This window comes from Myodes glareolus, chromosome 17 (genome assembly GCF_982192425.1).
Source record: "Myodes glareolus chromosome 17, mMyoGla1.1, whole genome shotgun sequence".
NCBI lineage: Eukaryota > Metazoa > Chordata > Mammalia > Rodentia > Cricetidae > Myodes > Myodes glareolus.
Window position 1 is genome coordinate 13,294,690 of NC_142042.1, and position 21,891 is coordinate 13,316,580.

Here is a 21,891-nt window from a genome sequence, read left to right on the forward strand (position 1 = left end):
CCACCCGAGACCCCTCTGGGGGGGATGTGGAACAGACAGAAGATGCGTGGGAACAGAGTTGAGGGTGCCTGGGCTTGTGCACCAGAGGGAAAGAAAGAAGAGTCCATAGAGCTATAAACAGCAGAGAACTTCTGATTCAAAGAAAGAAGGCACCAAAAGCACGTCTCCATTATGTTAGACAAAGGAGCCAGCAGCCAATTCAGAAGAGCTCACATGACTGCATTATGGAAAGGACTGAGTCCTGGGCTTTTTCAACCATGCCTGCCGTACTCATAGGTGAGCATAGCACTAGAGTAGTTAGGAAATCAAACTATGGTGACCAACAGCCTGGGAAACCACAAGTGGTAGGGAAATTAGCATCTGTTGCTCCTCAACTGAGTAGTAAAGATGACTCCCACAGTAAGTAGCTTCGATAGCTTATATTTTGGAAGAAACTGAGTCCTGCTAATGTCCTTTAGCAAGACAGCTACAAATTTATCCATGTATACATACATTAATCGATGATAGAATAAAACCGTTTTAGCTTCCCACAAAAGCAACAGTTACCTTTTTGATTCATTCTACTAGTCTAATTTTCCTGTCTGTTTGAGAAACATGTTTAAGCTGGTTCATACATCAATGATATGAAAACTCATTTGATTAAGCTTTTAAAGCACATCTAGCAATTTAAATGAACCACTTCATAGGAAGGACATTTAGTGATACTCACTCTAATTCCAGGAAATCCAGGAGGCCCAGTGCTGCCTACAAGCCCCTATTATGGAAGAAAAGTAGAAAGTGCATCCATTATGATTCCAATCTGCTGAGGGGTTTTCTGAAACGATGCCACATTTCCAGGAAGCAATGTCAAAATTAACTTCCATCGAAAAGCATAAATTACTTTATTCTTACAAACATGTTTTGTGATATTAGAACCGCCCTCTAGGTTAGGGCATATGATTCTCTATGTCTTCTAAATACTTCATAAAAGAGGAAGATGCAATCAATAATCAACATTACAGAAATACTGATCTGTATATTGCATGAAAAGACAGGTGGTCAGGATATAGAGTTTAGAAGAGTTTCTTCAGATGGCTAGAAAACATTGCTTTAGCTCTCTACCTTTATTTTTATGTTAAAACATACATAATACCTTACTTCATTATCATAAAAATCATAATGTGATGTGTCATCATGAAAACATTGTGGAATGTTTTCCAGTCTGAACAGTGACACATGAATGACCCCAAGTAGAAGACCTCTGTGCATAATTGTGCATCATGGTTAGAGTCTTCACGTATGAAGGTCAGTGTCCCAGTCATATTTATCCAACTTACCCAAACATGGCTAAAGTGATTCATTTTAATGACTACCTGCCACGGTGGAGGTTTTTTCAAACAATTTGGGGTTATTTCTCATATTGAGAACTGGCAGACTAGAGTGTGCACAGAGACATGGAAACTGTGCAGCTGTGCTGTTTGTAAACATGTTCACAAGGATGCACATGCACTTGCTACAGAGCGCGAGTGATGCTCGAATGTCAGGCTGGACCCATCACAAGGTACTTACAGGGCTGCCATCCAGACCAGCAGGGCCCCTGTCTCCCAAGTCACCCGGGAAACCCTGCAGAGAAAGGAAGAATGCCACCATCAAAGCTGAAATATACAGAGGGCTCGTCTCACTAGTTTCTTTTCTTTTTCTTTTTTTTTCCTTTCTGCATTATAACTTTTTTCTTTTATTTATTGTATGTCCCGCCAGTTTTCCCTCCCTCCTCTCCTTCCAGTTTTTTCACCCACCTTTGTTCCCTTCCCCCAGGCCACTCTGCCTCCATTTCTGTTCAGGAAAGGGCAGGTCTCCCAAGGGTATCAACAAAGCATGGCATATCAAACTGCAGTAAGAGTAAGCATTTTCCCATGTATTGAGGCTGGGCATAGTGACCCAGTACGAGGACTAGGTCCAAAGTCGGTAAAAAAGTTGGAGACAGGCTCTGTTCCCACTGCTGGGGTCTCACAGAAGATCAAGCTAAATAACTGTAACATGGGTGCAGAGTGCCAAGGTCAAGAATTTTGAAAAAGAAACTATGTTTGGACAGGATGCATGCTACGTCAATCCATGTGAAAAAGCCATGGCACGGTGGTGCAGTGGTGCAGTGGTGCTGGGGAGGCAGAGATTGGCAGACTCCCATGGCTCCCTGGATAGCTAGCCTAGCTAAGCTGGTGAACTCCAGGTCAGTGTGCAATCCTGTCTCAAACAACAAAATCAAACCAAGGCAGATGGCCATTGAGAATGATACCTCTTGCTCGCTTCCATATATGTGAGTGCACATGTGTGAGCACACACACACACACACACACACACACACACACACATGCACACACACACACAATAAAACAGGAAGAACATCAATTTCTTAAACCCTTATCTGTATTCAGTCTTTGGGTTAAATTTCAATGATTTTTAAAAACAGCACATTTCTATATTTTAATAAACATTATTTCATATACTTCATAATATACAAAGAAGATAGAATTTTTGCCACTACCTAGTCACTGAATGAGAGGGAACATAAGCAAGAGTGAATAATTCATCAGCTACCTTTGCTGTCCCTTGTGGTCCCTGGCCCTAAACCAGAGATGACAATGAGCAAGCACTTTCCATATCATGGGCTTTAGGCACAGTGTAATTTATGTATACTTAATCTTTAGAACAGGTGTATTTCATGGATCCTAATGTTTTCGCTTTGATCTAAAGAAATTAAAGTACAGGGAAGGTAAGTTCTTGGCTCATGGTTAGGCTGCAAATCAAGGTAGTCTTAATTTCAGAATCTTTTCACAATGCTAAATCTAATAGATCATTATTGCAGAATAAAATATGAAAGCTCAGTCTTTTAAGTATGATTTTACAAGGGAAGGAGCAACACACCTGAATGGTGCATAGGAAAGGTGTTTACAGTGTGAGCTGTCTCCTGGGAATGCCACATGATCAAACATGGAGGGGTGGCAAGGCAACAAACTCTCCCACCATGAACTCGATCAGAGAATAACTCAATACCCAGACACTTACTTACTGACTACTATATATGAAGGCTTTTCTATAATGATGTACCATTAATTCTTCTGAACTTTAAAATGCACCTTTCGAAAGTTTTCTTTATCATCACTATGATCCTCAACATTATTTGGGTCTGAACATGTATTGTGTTTCTATAGTATGAGTGGAGCATACATGCCATGGTGCATGTATGGTGGGCAGAGGACCTGTCTGCAGAATTGGTGCCCTCCTTCTGTCTTCATGTGGGGTCCAGGAATCAAACTCAGGTCACTGGGCTTGCACAAAGCATGCTTCTACGCACTGATCCATAATACCACCATCCCTAAGGTTCCTATTTTATAAAGACTATTTGGCAAAGACAGGTTATACTGTTTACCATCACAATACTTAGATGTATTCATTTTGAAATTCATGTCAAACAAAATGAAAGTACAACTAGACTCATAACTTACTGATTTGGGCAAGTCAGCATTATATATTCTATTTAAAAGAATGCTTCAAATCATTGGCTTCCCCAGTACCTATGTGAAGATAGTTTTACAGCAGAAAAAGAAATAGACGATGCCCCTAAAACACAGCTAACTTCCACAAAAAAACCCCCAGCTATTCTTAATTAGAGGATAAAATCAACAGCTGTGTAGTTGAACATAGTGTAACTACATTTCTTTAGTATCAGTGGAAGTTCAAGTAATGATCCTGTTTTCACTGTTCTGGGAGATCAAACTGACGTCAAAACGTTTGTAACTCTGCAATATATCCCCAAGTTCAGCATGAGCGTTTAGTCAGGATTACTACTGTTGTGATGAAACACTGTACCAAAAGCAACTTAGGTAGGAAAAGGTTTGTTTCACTCATAGTTCCATAAAACACTTCATTATCAAAAGCAGTGAGCACAGGAACCTGGGGGCAGGAGTTGGCGCCCAAGCCCTGGAGGAATGATGCTTATTGGCTTCTGTTAATGGCTTGCTCAGCCAGCCATCTTATAGAACTCAGGACCACCCGGCCAGGGATGACCCCACCCACATCGATCTGGGCCCTCCTCCTCCCCCACTGATCATTACAGCTGGATCTTATGGAAGCATTTTCTCAACTGAAGATCCTTCCTTTCTGATGACTCCAGCTTGTGTCAAACTGATATAAAACTAGCCAGTACAATGAGCAAACGCATTATATTTGAAAGTATTTATGACAGTCAGGTAGTGAAAACAAAAGAGGAAAATATTGCCATGAATTTGATAAATCAGAGATGATTGATGTTTTTCCTCAGGGAGATAATTAGGGAAGTGGGACATAGTAGGTGGTTCTCTTTATGTAAAATGTCCAGAGCCGGCTAATTCAGAGATACCAAGTGGGGATGTGGACGTGAAAGGAGGAACAGATGTGCTTCGGAGCATTGGGTTGCCTTGGGAGGGGTTGCTGAAAATGTCCTAAAACTAGAAAGCACAATGAACGCCCAACTCTAAATGCACCAAAACCTATCAAATTATATATCAAATTTAAAGGAGTGAATTTTGTGTTATGTGAATTATATTTCAATAAGCTGTCCTGAAAACAGAGAATTAGGACTCCAGACATGGCTCAGTCAATGAAGTGCTTGATGCAAAGCAAAAGGATCAGGGTTCAGATTCCCAACACCCGTGTAAAAACTGGGAGATTGAGAAGAGCAGATCTCAGCACATGTTATCCAGACAGCGTTTGATGACAGCATATAGCAACAGTGGCGGATATAACTGCATAATTATAATACACAACCTATGGAACGCTCTTAATATCATAAAAAGAGATATATCCCTGACCAGATTGATGAGTTAACTCTGGTGGAGAATCTCACAGTTGTGGCTGACCTCGAGAAGCTGAGAGCCTATAGAACCTGATGGTGGCCTGTGCCCCAAAGCCACTAAGAGCCCAGAGGCCTTGATCCTCTAGCTCCACAGAATAACTTCTTCTCAGAACTGGGATGAGCTTGGATCAGACTTTCAGCCAGTCTTGCTTCCAGGTGAGAATCGCCCCAGTGGCATCTTAAACGCTACCTGATGGTGTGAACACAGGATTCTGCTAAGCAGAGCCTGGATCCCCACAATGACATTCAGTCGGCCATACTTGCAGCAACAGAAATAGTAAACTAATAAAATTACCAGTCTAACCTGTCTGTAGAGATGGTAACGCCTCACTCGTGCGCTTTGTTACGGGTCACGAAGTCTGCTCACTATTTCTAGAGTCGCAAGCCTATCACAGGCTTGAGGGTTTTCTGCCGCCGTTTTAGGGCTTGTTCAAGTCAGTGAACATCAAAAGTAAACAGGTCAAAACTTTGTCTACCTTTAACAGTTTTGCCTTAATCTTATGAAATTATGAAATTTGTATCCTTAACGTTTTATCACACTAGCATTTCGTGTTCATCTCTTTTCCAATGGAGAGGGTAAATGATAAAATTCTGAAGACAATTTGCATGTAGTATCTATGTAAATCCAGGTTTAAAATATCTGGTTCTGCTAGATTCTAAATTTTTGTGAATTTGTAAGAATATTTATCGCTACTATTACTTTAATTTTATGACTCATGGGATTAAAAATTAGAGTACAGATGGGAACCAGCCAACATAAGCTTTCAATTATTAATAACCACAATTTCAATGTGCAAAAGTCCAGTCTGCTCAATTACACAATTAGTTGAACATTTCTCTTTTCTGTTTTTCTTCTGTATGACCAAATCCTCATGATAATTTTAATCCATTTATGTCCACAACATCAGTGTCACCTTCAGGCCTTCCAGGATTTCACAGAGGACGTGCTCAGAGTGTCTCTGAGGCCCACATGATATTAGGTTGTGACAGCCAGTCCCAGTGGACCTCAGTGTTCTTTGACACTTGCTCTTCCTGCTCTTGTCCAGGCCCCCTCCATGTCCAACCATGGCTGACGTTGAGCACCCGCAGGAAACAGGAAGCTGTCCTAATGAAGATGCTGCGGCCTCTCTACTTGGCGCTCATTGTCTCCTGTCTCAGGAGAAGAAGAACTCAACATTAAGACTCCCAAAGAGCCTTAGGGAAGTCAGATCTCCCACTACCAATGAGCATCTACCTAGACAGTCTGTAAGAAAACTACCTGAAAGGTGGATCCTGTCATCCCAGTCAAGCCTTAAATGACTATGACACCCCTACCCAACCTTAACTTTAGGCTCATGAATTAGACAACTCAGACAATCCATTTTGAAGTTCCTGACTAAGGAAACTATACCAACATATATTTATTATTGATTAAGAACATCTACTTGGAGTTATTTCTCATATAGCATGGATAACAACGGTAACAACAGTGGTGTCTAAAATAATAGGGCATGCCACGGTAGGACGAGGCACCGAATCCTGAAAGGCATGCCAGCCAGCTGCCTTTCCTACACATCTGCTGTGTTTGTTTATGATCTGCAGAGCCTCCTAAAGCTCAGAGAATACGTTTCTCTTTTGCCCGAGTCTAACACTGATACTGTTATCAAACATGGACATTTTCAAACACGAAATGTCACTTCTGTTTGAATGTACAGGTGGCATTCATAGAGTTTAGCTCACTCACAGATACCTGTCGTGTGTTTAGATGCGTGTAAACAAGGAAAAACTTCTCTCAGAGCGTGTTCAATAAAAGGATTATTTTCCCAGTTCTACGAAGAAATCACAAAAATAATATATATAGAATAAGAAAAATAGTCATCGAATGGTTATAATGACTACTCATTACAGGATTTAAAAAGAAAACATAAATCTTCTACATAATACACTTTTTATTTCTAGCATAAGGTTTAAATATATATCCAACTTAAAGTAGAAATAAATAAAATTATTACTAAATAGTGATAGTAAAATATGGTAATAATAAATTGTATAGATAAAGATACACTAAGCTGGCAAACCAGTGCATAGACATGTATATCTTTCTAAGATGAAACAGGGAGAGATCAGAATAATTTCTCTAGAATCAGAAAGAGGAAGCAAACTGCAGAGTTTACTTCTGTGCATCCTACACACACACACACACACACACACACACACACACACACACACACACATCCCTATTTCCAGCATTTAAAAGTCCTTGATGGAGGGAAAAATCACCACAGGTCAAGGCTGCAGTGTGGCCATCTTTGTGATACCCATGTTCCACAGCCTCCTTTTCTACACAGCTAGGACAATTGGATCCACAGGTCAAAGGTGAAGCCTGGCACCTCAGGTGGACTGACAATAGTCTTCAATGGGACTTCGAGTCGTTCCAGGCAGGCTTTGATAGCTCATGCCTCCATTTTCGGAGTCCTTTCTGTCTTGTTCTCAAAGAATGGTCATCACTTCACGCTCCTATTCTGAGAACTGCCAGTGTCCTTCTCTTCATCTCAAAAAATACTTGGAACACAGCATCTGCCACTCTTGCTGTTTTCCCTCAAAGAAAATGTAGCCCCAAACATTGCCCTGCCTGCCACATGCCACTTAACCTTCTTATTTTGATGAGCTATCAGCCTCTGCGTTTTCCATCTGTTATCAGCCCTGGACATAACCACCCAGCTGACTCTCCACCTGCTGGCGTCACCTCCCTGTGAAATCACGCCCTGTCTGGATTTTCTCCAAAGGAGCAGTGGGTGTTCCTTTCCCAACCCTGTGGGTAAAGCAAACTCAACGTCCTGGAGTCTGAATTATTCTACAAACTCATCATGCAGAAGTTAACCAAAGATAGCTACAATAGATGACTTCATAGAGTAGAAACCAGGAAATAGATAACCTTTTCCTTCACGAGGAAGTAATCTGTGGAAAATTAATGGTAATCTATCAAAGCACCTCAGCGTTTCCTTTACGGCCCAATGAACTACGATTTTTCCCGAAGCAGAGTAAATAGTCTGTGTACTTCTCCAGAGCGTGCACAGCTGAGAGGACAGTGTGCACCACGTGTTTAAGATTGCCGTGGGCTAAACATAGACACTAATGACAGACGCTCGGCAGAGCGCCTCTACTCTGAAACTCTTAACCCTGGGGTTAGAAGCCAAAACATAGCTTACTTTAAATAGACTCCTCCAAGAGAAAGCTATTTGAGATGCGGTCGGGGGTGAGGGTGGGGGTGGGGGATCCTTTTCTATAGAAAAGTAAACATCCCTTAAAGGTATCAATTTCTTTTCCCAGGAGTAAAGCCCAGTGTGGTCACACTCTCAACCTTTAAATGTAATGTGATCTGATTACTTGCAATCTAGTCCCTTCAAGTCCGAGACATCTCAAATAATTTTAACATCTGTGACTGAGTATGTGCATGTGCACGTGTGCATGTGTGTACGCAAATGCAGGTGTGTGCCTCCGTAGCACATGTGTGGAGGTCAGAGGACAACCTTGGCACTCAGGTGCCCTCTAGCTTTTGCTTGAGACTGGGTCTCTCTTTGGCTTGGAGCTGCATCCCAGAGGCCAGGCTAGTGGGCTCCCACACCTGCGGCCTGTGTCTCCATCACCCACCTCACCGTCTCTGAAACTGCAGATGTATTTTTCACGGACTGTGAGATCAAACTCAGATCTTCAGGCTTGCAAGAAAAGCCCTTAATGAATGAGCCAACTCCCCAGCCTAAAACACTGTGTGTGCTTTCTTTTTTAAAATTTGTTTTCTTTTTGCTGGTTATTGTCTGGGTGTTATGGAGAGTAAAGGCTATCTCCTATTTCATACTTGTCTTTAGTCACGGAAAGTCAGCTGTGGTTTACATTGCTGAAACCACACAGCTTAGTAAATAAACATTACTGTTGGTAAATTGAGCCAGTGGCCCCGCAAATTCTTCTAAAAGCAGCATTAGAATTAGCACCCGACTGCTGCCCTACAAAATGAACTTTGGGAACTGCGCCAAAAAATATGTGGAATTAAGTATAATGCATGAAATCTGAGGCTCTCGAACATATGCAAGTCCTGCCAGCTTCACTATTTCTTTTCACTATTTTCCTTAAGCGTTGCTACTTTTCAAATCAATGGCTACGTTGAGCCTTTAAAGAATACCATTCATCACAGATCTGTCCCAAAATGTGTCTTACTTATATACAGTGAAGTGTGTCACAGAACAGCACTGTGGGGGGCTTTTAAAAGTCTGACCCAGAAATATTTCCTGCCACCTTGTTTGATGTTTCCCCCATCTGAGATCTCTGGAGAACGAACATTCCTTGGATTCAGACCCCAGAGTGCAAACGCATGCACAGGACTCATCTCCTGGCTTGTCAGTCTTCAGATAGCAGTTTTATTAATAGAACTCTGAGTTCTAGAGGCTAGCCTCTAGTCTTCAAGTTTTGATCTAATTATGAGATGTGAACACGAGAGGAAAAGATAAGGACTATAACAGCTGAATTCTGAGAACCCGAGGTAGCACAAGGGAGGCTAAATGCGGCTGGCAATATGCAAGGTCTTTAACTAAATGCACAGCTTAGCATTAGTCTCACCCCCCCATCCCGAAATCAGGAACAGCTTGTGACAGCAAGGAGAGCAAACTGGAAGCACCAACAGCCCAAGGCCTTGTTATATTTACTAAAATAACTATTTTAATACTATTTGACCCCGAAGTACAGCAAATTCCTAACAAAAACAATGATCTTATTTCAAAGTAATAAACTTGGTTTTAAAAAACACTGAAGAAATACTGTGTTGAAAATATCAACTAAATATGTGAACACTGCATACACTATTTCCTTGGCGGAAGGTGGTGTCTAGGAAGTAAGATTTGAGCAAAAGTAACATTTAACAGAAATGTTAAGTTAAAAATAAACAATATGAGGCTAAATGATAGTTATCTCTGTTGTGAAGTCATTATTTCTTGAATAACCAAAACAACACGTCCTTCCTAAAATGTGCTCATTTCAGTGGCGCTTGTCTATTTAGAAAGTCTAGAGGAGATTCATCTCCCGTCAACCTATGATTTCATCAAACAACAACAACCAAGAGCCAGACATCACTAAGTTGGCTCCCTGCAGCTAATTTCATGGTTTGTGTTTACTCAGGGAAGTAAGTGATCATTCGCCAGCAGCGTAAACATGTGATTTGTAACAACATCCTCCTAAATGTAAGCTCAGAAATAATGATACATACGTCGCTCACTTGGGGAGGGGGCATTTGAACCCTGCCTGAGGTCTGCTGTACTTAAACTGTCTCTCATCCTAACTGCTCATATGGCCAGGCCACTATGCTGTCAAAATAAGAAGGAATACATATAACAAATATGACAAGTTACAGTATCAAACAGTTTCCTACTATAAAAAATAGTTAAGAAAAAAATGGACTTCGGTGTTTTTCAAATATAATTCTCAGGAGCTAAATCTTGTACAAATGCTTACATTTTGAAGCAATAACCCTTCGTCGGTTTTATGAAGTAAAGAATAGAGAAATAAATGCTCCCAGAAGGCATTGCATTTTATATTTCCCTGCACTTTCTTGAACTCTGTTTTTAAGACTATTTATTTACTTTGATATAATGAGTATGGAACTTTTACATGCGTGCATGTCTGTGTATCACATGTGTACTGTGCCCTCGAAGGCCAGAAGAGGCTGTTGAATTCCCTGGGAATACAGATAGTTGTGAACTGCCATGTGGGTGCTGGGAATCAAAAGCAGGAGCTCTGGAAGGAGCAGTCAGTGTTTCTAAGGCCATCTCTCCAGCCCCCTTTAACTATCACTTTGAATTAAACAGAACCCATTATCTAATTTTATAATTCTCTAAGGAGTAAGCAACCAAAAGTTGTCTATAAATCTCTCTGGATAATTTTTATCATTATGGAGTAGGAAATTAGAACTTTCTTGAATGTGGCTGATGCCAAGGTTGAGTCAATATCCATATAAAATAAAAAATAATAATCACTCAAACTAGTGATGATCCAAGTCATATATGATAGGACTTAGGAAATATTTCATTTGTTCAATCCCAACCATTGTCTGCTGGTTTATCTCAAGGTTCTGAATGCTTAAAGTAATTAATAAAGAATATTGTACCATTTTAAGCGTGGTAAATTCTATATTATGCTAAATGATTTTGCTTGGTTTTTCTATTAGCAACAAGCTGACAGGAACAAGATAGAAAAATGAACAGTCCAAGACTAGAGTGGGAAAGACTGGAATTGATGAGACTGGACCATTGTCCGTTAACAGCAGCAGCTCTTCACATTTTGGTTAGAAATTTGAAATATGATAAAGAATGCTTCTGTTGGGATGTGTGGATGGGGATTAAAATGCAAAGAACATAATATCATGCTCATGTAAATGAAGTGTAAATAAATAATACAGCACACAAAGCACTTAAAATGCTGCTTACATTCCTTAAATGACATGGAGTGATGGTGTTTGCTCCTCCTATAGATGAGATCAGCTCTGCAGCTCATTATAGATGCAGGCAAGCAAAATTTGAGTTTATTTTACATCTCTTGACAGTTTGATAGATTTTTTTTCAATAAACTGAAGTCTTCAAAGTGAAGAGTTCAAACAACTTTATCACATTTTGGCCACAAAGCATGAAAAAGAAATCATACCTCTTTTAAGTGGCCTGAGTAGAGGACAGAGAACAGGAATTGCTAGAACCATAACAAAGCGCATCTGCACTCAGTCTTAACGCTACTGCCCTTTTTTCTTTTCTTTCTTTATTTAACATCCTGGCTCCAGTTTCCTTCCCTCTCATCCTTCATCTTTTTTAGATGTGATTCGACATCTCATTCCCAACTTTACTGACACTAGAATCTATCCTGATATATTTTCAAAGAATATTACAAAGATCAGACAGAAGGCTGAATTATTTAAATAATTTAAATATTACAAATAGGTGATATCCCAGATAACTTCTGCTTTTTATCCATAGGTGATTTAAAAAATTGTCCAAGGTAATAATATTAAATCTGAGATAAGAGTTTGAGAAGGCCAAGAAAAATGGCAAATGAAGTAATAATAGGGATCTTTGACTATTTTTTATATTGCCAAATTCACAGAGTCCGGTTACTTTAAAATACATGTGCTTGCAACAGATTTGGATCCTTAGAAAAATTATAACTGCAAGACACATAGGTCCATTTTTGCTGGCATTAAGATAGTCTTCGTAAATAACAAAATTTTGAGTCAAACTATTATAAAAAAATCTTTGTCCGCTTCACAGCCACAGTACAGCACAGACTGTCACCCTAAAAGCCAGTTTAGGATGCTGAGGAAAACACCATAAATGGAGGAAAAGTATCTAAGTAGCTCTGTTAGCTCAGCCAGGGTAATTCCCTGGACTAGTTTCTTCGTTTATTAGGAATTGAATCCCAGACAATATCAAAATATTCTCCTCAGAAATTATTGTATTATCTAGTGAAATTCACATTCCTTGCCTTTTTAAAAAAAAAATCTGAAAATGTCAGAAATGCAAGAAGAAAGTCACTCAGGGGTAATCATTCCACCGTTTGGGGTTACCCCTCACCCATACAGCCCATTACAAAATTGCAAGCTTCTTTAAGAGATTTTTTTCCAATGTTTTTGCTACTTCTGTGGTTCTCCAGTGAGAATTTAATAGACGGCAACACAATGTCATGGTGTCAAGTGGTTGGATGCCTCTGTGTGGAACTTAAGGTGTCTACTCATCAAGGGCAGGTTGAAGCTGGGTTTCTGTCATGGCTTGAGTTGTTCCTATACGTTCTGGCATTGTCCCTTCCCTCCACAGAGGCAGCACGTTATTCTGCTGCTATACCTAAAGGCCTAGAAGTATGACATTTAGAGCTATGTCACACCTACACTTCCTTTACCGTTAAAATGGCACAAATCGATGGATGACAGCAAACACAGAGGCATGAACATTCTAAGGAGGGAGAAGTGGGCGAGATCCCAACTCACTAGTCTACTGGACCACAAGGAGGACGGACCACGTTACCTGCCTTCCCTTCGGACCCTTCTTCCCACGGATCCCTGGAATGCCCTAGAATACAGAAAAGTCAAAAGTAAGTAGTTGCTGAATGAATGCATTAAATAACATAGCTCTTTTTCTCCAATAGCAATTGGTGATATGAGTGCAATATTCAGAAAAGCATCAATATATTCATTTAACTTAAACATACTCATTTAACAATACATTCAATTATCTCCACCCAAAAGATTCCTGATGTCATCCAAGCTTTCAAATGGGGCCCTTCCCTTCCTTGGTAATAATAGTTATTTGTGAGGAGTAGGCATGCCACCAATAATGGCCAGCCAGGAGAACAGGAACATCTTATTTTCTACAGCTAAAACAGGATGTGCGTCCTCCTCTGTCTTCTCTTCTTTCTCTGTTTGGAGATAAACAAAGCTAATCAAGTCCCTGCACTGCCAGCTTCCAATTTTATGTGGAACCAATTTCAGTGAAGCAAGACAGAGGAGGATGCCCTCATTGCACCAGATCATCTTTTGTGAAGATGCCACCAGCCTTGCTTCAGGTTTCTGGTTATGCGAGAAGCAGTGGGGTCAAGTACCCAGGCTTTGTGCCCAGAGCCCCAGTGGCCATGTTCTAAGCATTCTTACTTCCTGCATGTGGTCAGGGATGAGTTACTTGTTCTGTATATGTTTTACTTTCTCAATCAGGAGTTAATTTGTATGAAGTGTTTGCACAACAGTGTGTGTGTGTGTAGCTATTTGGTAAATCGTGTGCCATTCCCATCATTATTCTGAACATTTCCCCATTTCAATCCACTTTGAGTCCGAGTGTCTATGAACTGATATCTAAAGAACCCTACCTGACACTGTCACCTTGACTTACAGTCCTTTATAATCCCCAGAGAGGAAGATACTCATTAGAACTGGTTACACAGAACCCTATTTTCATATTTTAACATATGAACTTGAACTTAGAAATCTCTAACCATATAAATTCATATCATGTTTCTTACAGAAAATTCAGTAGAATTTATGAAAATCCAATATTTCTAGCAGGTGATTTCTCTTAGACTTGAGCTCACTCACTCATTCAGTAGACTCCCCACCCCACATGTGAGTTTGTGATCCCCTCTGGATCACAAGGAGAACATGTTAGAGGCAGTATTTGAAGGAAATGACGTCACCCTTTCTCCTTCAGGTCCCATCTGTCCTGCTTCTCCGGGAGAGCCAATGAAACCCTTGAAGACAGAAAATAATCTTTACATTGTTTTGTTTCACTGTTTGAGCCACAAAATTCTAAGAAGTGCTTCACATGTTATGTATCTTAATATTAAATTTAAAGACGTAAAAATCTGAACAACTTCTCCTTGTGTTGCTGCTTTTTGTCAGGATGTTACACATGAGTCTTTTCACTGACACTAAAGATTAGAGAGAATAACTCAAGGCATGGTAGCAGCTGAAAATTGAGACAGCCAAAGCTTTTCCTTCCCTGAAGTTCCGAGCCGGAAGATGCGGAGACTATGTACGTCAGTCACGAGAGTGCAAGGCAGACCACAAGCAGTACAGGGCTGCATGCATTTCACGGAGGGGAGCACAGAGACCTACAGCACATAAATCTTGGTAAGCAGAAGCTGGAGAATGTGCAAGCCAAAAACAACAACTGCAGCAACAAGGTTGTAATCTGTAGCATGCTCCATCAATGTGCTATATTTCCTTTTTTTCCTCCCTGATGAAGAATGGCTTACATTTTCCTTGAATGATTTAGGGGTATAAGGGATGCCCTGATGTGAAGCTGACTCCCTTCTTACAGGGGTTTCCTTATGCACAACAGCAATGATGACTCCTGTATGACCAAATTATCTCTACATTAAATTAATATACCTCTCTTCACTTCTTCACTCCAGCATGTCTTCTGAGGCTTAGATTTGTGCATATGTAAATGATGCTACACAGTAGGCACATCGCATCCTAACGTAGCCAAAAGCAAGTTAAGAATGGGGAGTCGATATTAGTGATGCAAACACTGCCTTGAGACGGGCTTTTTTGTGTGTCAAAGGGAAAATGGCAAATGCACGCCTTTTAAAAACATTTGCAAAGCCCATAAAAAGTGTGGAAAGGGTAAGTACTTTGTATATTTTTATTCTACCTACTTAGAGGTATACTTAATAAACTGATAATCTAATAAGCAAAACCATAAAACAAATAAAACGCTTTCTTACTCGGACACCTTTGGGGCCTGGGTTACCCTCTGGTCCAGCTAAACCCTGTGTGAACAAAGGTGATGTTAGGACAGTACCGTATGTTTGAGGAGTTAACAAACAGATTGATAAAACTACAAAAGTACTATAAAACTCAGAATGCAGTTTACCCAAAGATGATTGCAAATGTTCAAAGGATTTTATAATTTCAGAACCCCAAAAGCATTACATGAAGTTAATATACAACTATCTTTTACTGACGTAAATAAAGTATATCAGCAGGTGTTTTCAGGGACAACAAATCTATCTTCTCTAAATTAATTTTCATTGGGAAATGATCTGTATTCATTGACGACACCTCAAACTTACTCTGAAATCTATTCTGGTTTACATTTAAACTTCAAATCACGGTCCATGTATGCACTCATATTTTGTTTTTTTCTGGCAACACACACCCTTACTAGATGGTTCCAGTACAATATAAAAAGCTTTGGATAGTTTTAAGTGCCCACAATGCAATTCTGTTAACAATAAATGAATTCTTACATTGTTATTTGCCTTTTTCTTGAGGATAAGGCTATAAATTTAGATTTCAAAATATAATTAATTATTTTTAGAAAACAATCATGTCATGAAAAGACTAAGAAGGGAAGCTTATTCTGTTATTAGTTTATGTTAAGTTGGGAAAGAAATTAGAGGAAAAAATACCTGCGAAATCATAGAAACAGATCTTTTCCAAAACTCTGCAGTGAACAGAGGTCAGGGCAGAAGAAAGTATTTCTCAGAGGCGTGTGAGGACTGCCAACTGTCTCCCAGCTTTTACAAGTGTGTTATTAAAAATAACACTCGTTGTGGAGATGCTCTCACACTTATTTCATTTCAGTCAAGGTAGCGCGGGACTCGTTTTAGATTTTGTTTGTCTCTTAGGCATCATCACTTAGAAGTTCCAATGTAAAATGCACCAGATGTATTTACAAGCTAGGCTTTCACATCCAACTAGCCAGTCTACAGTGCAATAGCTGAAGAATTTTTACAACTTGGATTTTGATTGTTTATCTAAAAAATCACCATGAAGGAGAACTAACGTAACTGTCTTTTGAACAATGACTCTCAAAGTCAGAATCTGCAACGCGTATGTGATACGAAAGGCGAAGGGTAAACATAGTCACTGCACCTGCCTGCCAGGGTAGCCAGGTGAGCCCAGATGACCAGCGAGTCCGGGAACTCCCTGAAATGAAAAGTAAAGAATTAAGACAGACGAAATCCACAGGAGACCCAAAGAAACACATTTGGTATTTTAGAATACCCAAGTTTATATAAAAAAAAATCCTATGAAATTACTGAGTATAGTGGTGTGGATCATACTGAAGTCATTATCTGGAGAAAATTAAGCCAAAAAACTTTCTAATAAAAATGAACAAAACTGTTAAATGCAGGCCACAAGAGAGATACTGATCACTGATCATACATGGGAGGACAAAGCCTAGTGCTGCCTATTGAGAGAGGAAAATTATTTCTGATGAAAAGCAAGTACATGTCTTAATAGTCTTTGTATCTTCATCATTCTGCACTCTTCCTTAATGTTGGAGCACCAACCCCAGGAGCCCAAGAAGATCAGTAAACTTCAAAGCCAACCTCTAACTTTATAGAGAGTTCGACTGGGTAAATAGATCCTGATTGACAAACCTCTATAATGCCATGGGTTGGTCTCAAAATCAGAGTAAATGTGAAGGACTCTGGGGCTGAGTATTTATTTTCTCCTTCAAATTCGCGTGTTGAAATCCTAAGCCCAACACTCGGACCTAGTGACTTAATGGGGAGGGCCTATGGTGGGTAGCTATGTCAAATGGGTGGGGTTTTTATGAATGGGATGGGAGTTCTTATACAAAGAGATCAAGAGCTTGGAGCCCTATCTGCACCATTCTAGGACATAAGGCAGCTGCTTGTTGCCGGGAACACAGCCCTCTGTAGAGTCCATCCAGACTGGCCTGCTGCTCTGAGGTCTCAGCCTGTAGGACTTGGAAAAACACAGATTTGCTGTTTATAAACCACTGGTCTATAGAGTTTTGTCATAGCAGCCCACACTGCTATGACACAGAGTGAGTTCACCTGGAATCGACACGCTTTGTATTCTTGGCATGAGACAAATTTTGCTCAAAGAAAACTGAGAGAGATTCAAAAGACACCAGAAAGGACATCTGTTGCAGATGGGCTAAAAATTTAGCAAAAGCTTATATTTTTGCATTATCTTTCATTGTTTTGAAGCTTTTATTTATTTAGTTAGTTATGTGTATGAGTGTTTTGCCTGCACGTAAGGCTAATGCCACATGCATGCAGTGCCCATGGAGGCGGGAAGAGTGCAGCTGATATCCTGGAATTTGAGTTCCAGATGGTTGTGAGCCACCAGGAGAGGGCTAGAGCTAAGCCCTGGTCCTCTGGAAAAGCATCCAATGCTCTTCATTGCTGAGCCACCTCTCCAGACACCCATCGGTATTTTATTTATTCATTCATTTGTTTAGTCAGAGTTTATGTGTCTTAAACAATTCACGAATGAAGGAAATGTCAAAAGAATGTGTGCCATGCTGTTTTATTTAACCAACAGGATAACAACAGAACAGTGGTAGGCTCCCTCCACTCCCTGTGACAAAGAGTTCAGTTCCTGCTTATTGACCATAAAGAGATAATGGGCTGCATTCTTGTCCCCCACCCTCCGTGGCACACAGAGCAACAAATCCAATTTAAATACTGAAATCCTAGAACTCCTCCAGTTTTTGAAAATCAAGGGAAAGATCAGACCCAGGGAAAAGCAAACTAAGGAAACAATTTAAAGTTTTTTTCTCATTGTTTTTCAGAATGCTTCTTTCAGCTTTGTTCTCTTGTTTCTCTTCACGTCCCCCTTGACTAACAATTGTTCCTTGCTAATATCGTTGTCTGTAGCAAGTATTTTACACATACTCTACATCTCTTACATTGATATCATTTTTTCCATTTTACATCTGAAGAAATGAAGATACATAGACGTAAAGACAGTAGAAAGTTTAATGAATTATGAATAAACACTGGCCTTCTGAGGCTTACACAAAAGTCCTTATCTACATGAGAATATCTAAAACTGTCTATATAAAATATTACCCTATTAATATGTGCTACATAAGATATTTTATCCTTGTCATGCTTAATGAGCATGCTCCAGGCACTAAGTGCTGATATATAGCATCTTGTTCAATTTGTTCAAAAATCCTATAAAATAGATATCATTGTTCATGTCCTATAGATTTGAGAAGAGAAGATGAAATCAAGCCTCCAGTGGCATGTCATGTGACTAGTACACGGGACAGCAGGATTGAAATCCATAAGTCTTATTCAAGGTGGCTCTCTAGTGTTAGTCTGGTGTGTAGGTCACCCCCTAGGAAAAGCTGCCTGGTTGTGAGCTTTACTTCAGTATATTTACAACTGTCTTTCTTAATGTCTCATCCGACTCCAAAACACACGGACCCAAGTCGAGAGAGTCACAAGGCTTTGCACTTGGCTATGAGGATGGGAACGAGTGAGACACATTCGAAAGGCGGTGTTTATTTATAGGTCATTGTCTCTCTGACTAATGCCAACCGCCATCCCTGTCTCCTTCCATCCCCAGCTAGATTAGGTTAACTGAAGTCAATTGTTCTTAAAGCAAATCTGTAATGGGACATGAGGGCAATCTGGTTCTGCAAACGGATTTCTAACACATCCCAGCTGCGCAGAGGAAACAGGAGCATTCCATTCATGTCTCAGTCCTTCTTTAGCGGATGAGCACCAGCAAAGCCAGCGAGTGAGTGTCCCTCATGGTCTCTGTAGGGCTCTACCACACTGTGGGCTGGGCACACTCTAAAAGTCACATGACAAGCACAGAAACACAAGGTGTCACGGCTGAGTTCACTCTGTACTTTACAACGGGTTTTCAAAAGAGTATTCTTATCGAGCAATAAGCATCAGGAAAGAAGGGTGCCGGCCATAATCTCACTTCTTATGCAGAGAACATCAAATGCCTGCACCTGTTGGGCGGCTCTGTTCACAACTGCAGCAAGACCACTACAGGGCTTTTCGACATACCCTCGGTTTCCTCACTAACAAAACAGAACAATAACCTGGGTCTTTGATATTATGTGGAGAAAGTAAACCGAAGACAAGAGCGTCTTTGAAAGCGGTGGCAATGGCCATACCAATGCTACTGAGCACTTGGTTAATTAGCACATGTAAAATATTAAGCTGTTCTACAGTAGGTCGCAGTCTGTCATAACACAACTTGGCAAAACAAGAACGCAGGCTTGGCCAGCTCCTAAGACTAGAATGCACGCAAATGAGATAATTGTGTTTTCAAATGTTTGCTGGCCAATTTGTTGACAAATTTCCCAGAAATGAATCTCAGAATCAAAGCCACACTCTAAATGAAATGAATCAATGTTTGTTCCTTTGCTCATCCAGAGTTTACACAGTAGAAATGTAAGAGTATTTTCAGTTGTTCCTCAGGTCACTACCAACTATGACTCTTGTTTTTCTGGTCTTTATGAAGGGTATGTGTAGGTACATGTGTGTGTGTGTGTGTGTGTGTGTGTGAATGTGTACACATGGCGGCTGAAGGTCAGCCTTGGGTGCCATTCCTCAGGAATCCTCTACCTTATTTTATGTTTCAGGGTCTTTCTTTTAGAGCCGAAGTTTGCCAAGCGGGCTATTCTCCCTAGGCAATGAGACCCAGGAGCTTCGGTTCCTTTAGCGTGCGTGCTGGGAATTAAACTCATGTCTTCATGCTTGCATGGTGAGTGTTTTACAATGCGCTCTCACTGGTTCCTATATTTCCAGTCTTAAAACCCAGATTTCCCAGTTAGTAATAATAATAGTATTACCCCTCAGAGCAATAACGTGTAAATGAACAGAACTAAATTGCTGAGCAGCTGAGAGGACTAGTAAGTACTGCCAGGGCCAAGTTGTCATTGACTTCTGATATATTGGGTTCCTTCATTGGAATCTACATATTTCTGCCAAAGCAGTATTCTAGGGATTCTTTGTCCCAAGGGGCTATTTCCTACCACCCTTCTCATTCTCTCCCCTTGTAGATGCTCACAAGCCTCTCAGCACTTGTCCTAGATTCAGGAGGCCAAGCTTGCACCTACCACTGATACACACACCACTCTCCTGTCCATGGGTGGTAATTAGTAATCTTGAAAAACTGTGCCTAAGGGACTGGATATGGCACGCTATCCTGCTTAACATGAATCAAAGAGAAATCTGGCTTTGGCTCTTCATTTGTGTGTTTCCCTCAGAGACTAATCATCACTTGTCATTCTGGAGTTTTTCTCAGGCTCTCTGAGGCTGTGCTGAAGCACTGATAACAGCATACATTACCTTAGTCAGGTTATTATCCCTGCATCCTTACCCTCTGGGATCATATTTTCTCTATGATGCAATATCAGTATTTTCTTGCGGGAGAGAAGACTAATAACGTGATCAAAAGCCAAACAAGTACAAAAGTATTTGACTTTTAAGCAGTACACGTGTGTATATATCTATACATATGAATAACAGCGTATGGTCCACTCTAGTTTTAATTATTGATTAGGATCTCATGAACCAATTAGACCTAAAATTGAATGAAAGGCCAAGTGTTTATGGGTATATATATTTTCTTGGAAAGGGTCTGAAGCAGTTACAAAATTCTCAAAGGGACTTGTGAATCAGAGGTTTAAGAACCACTGTTCTGAACACAAGAAGAGAAAGTGAGCAAGGGTAAAACATCGCTAGTTCATAATCTTGCTAGTAACCTATAGATAACTAAAAAGGATTTAGCTTTGCTCTAAATAAGATGGAAGTAGCTATGGAGAAAAATTGAAAAGGCAAGAGAGAAATTATCCTCCAAGGGTGTCCCTTTATGTCTGTCTTTGCTGCCCAAGAAGACAAGAAAGCACTTACTTGTTCTCCACGGAGTCCAGGGAGCCCTGGATGTCCTTTGGGACCCTGTAGAAATAAGTGAAGATAAGACATGGAAAGTCAACTTACACAAGGCGATCAACTATCTAAATACAAGCTCTAAAACACAAGGAATTTTGTTTCTTTCTTTTCTTGCTCTGTTTTCAACATTGGACATTGAACCCAGTGCCTCATCCATGGCAGGGGAACAAGCAAGCACTCCCCCACTGAACCATTGCCTAGCCCCTAGTTAGCTCTTTACCAGTACTTTTAGTTCCCCTGGTCAATACAATAGCTTTTCAATTTCTTACTAAATTTCAGTAAGAGTTTAATTTCAATCAAAAAACCTAATTCTTAAAATAACTGTCCTGAAAGGCTCCCATCTCCCAAAGAATCTGCAAAATTTACTGAGGCATTTACAAAGTTGTGTTTAGCTCAGTAACATTGGGACAACATGCCTTCAGACATAATTCTGTTTATAATTACTGAAAAATTGGACCACATCCAGCCCTGTCTCTAATCCAGTCACCGTTGCAACTCATGAATGAACTGATTAAGAAAAGAGGCTGTTGTCCATGGAGTCTTTCAAATGGCCCTGCAAAGTCTTCTGGGAAATCAGCCAGAGAAGTCTTTTCCAGGTAAGAGAACCAACGAACAAATATTAACCTCTCTCATTGGCACCCTACATTATAAAATAGACAAGTGTATCTTTTCCACTAGAAAAATCTGCAACAGAATTAAAGAAGTTCAAAGACAGAATACTGTGAAGGAGACTCTGGGGCTTATTGATCCAGTTAGAATCAAATATCTGGGAATCAATATCTCATTTCCAGAAACTTGGTTCACATAAAAGAACAAAAAAGTTTCCTTTTTTTCTT

The 21,891-nt window shown here is 40.2% G+C and overlaps 1 protein-coding gene across 1 annotated transcript in view; it reads right to left on the reverse strand.

Annotated features, from left to right (window-relative positions):
* Positions 1 to 21,891, reverse strand: part of Col24a1 (collagen type XXIV alpha 1 chain) — a 256,486-nt gene that overhangs the window by 192,771 nt on the left and 41,824 nt on the right. The window contains exons 8-14 of the mRNA XM_087897474.1: positions 21,017 to 21,061; positions 16,245 to 16,298; positions 15,092 to 15,136; positions 14,057 to 14,110; positions 12,898 to 12,942; positions 1,549 to 1,602; positions 710 to 754 (exon numbers count right to left, since the gene is read on the reverse strand). Coding sequence (XP_087753600.1) covers positions 710 to 754; positions 1,549 to 1,602; positions 12,898 to 12,942; positions 14,057 to 14,110; positions 15,092 to 15,136; positions 16,245 to 16,298; positions 21,017 to 21,061 — 342 coding nt within the window. The remainder of the gene's footprint in view (positions 1 to 709; positions 755 to 1,548; positions 1,603 to 12,897; positions 12,943 to 14,056; positions 14,111 to 15,091; positions 15,137 to 16,244; positions 16,299 to 21,016; positions 21,062 to 21,891) is intronic.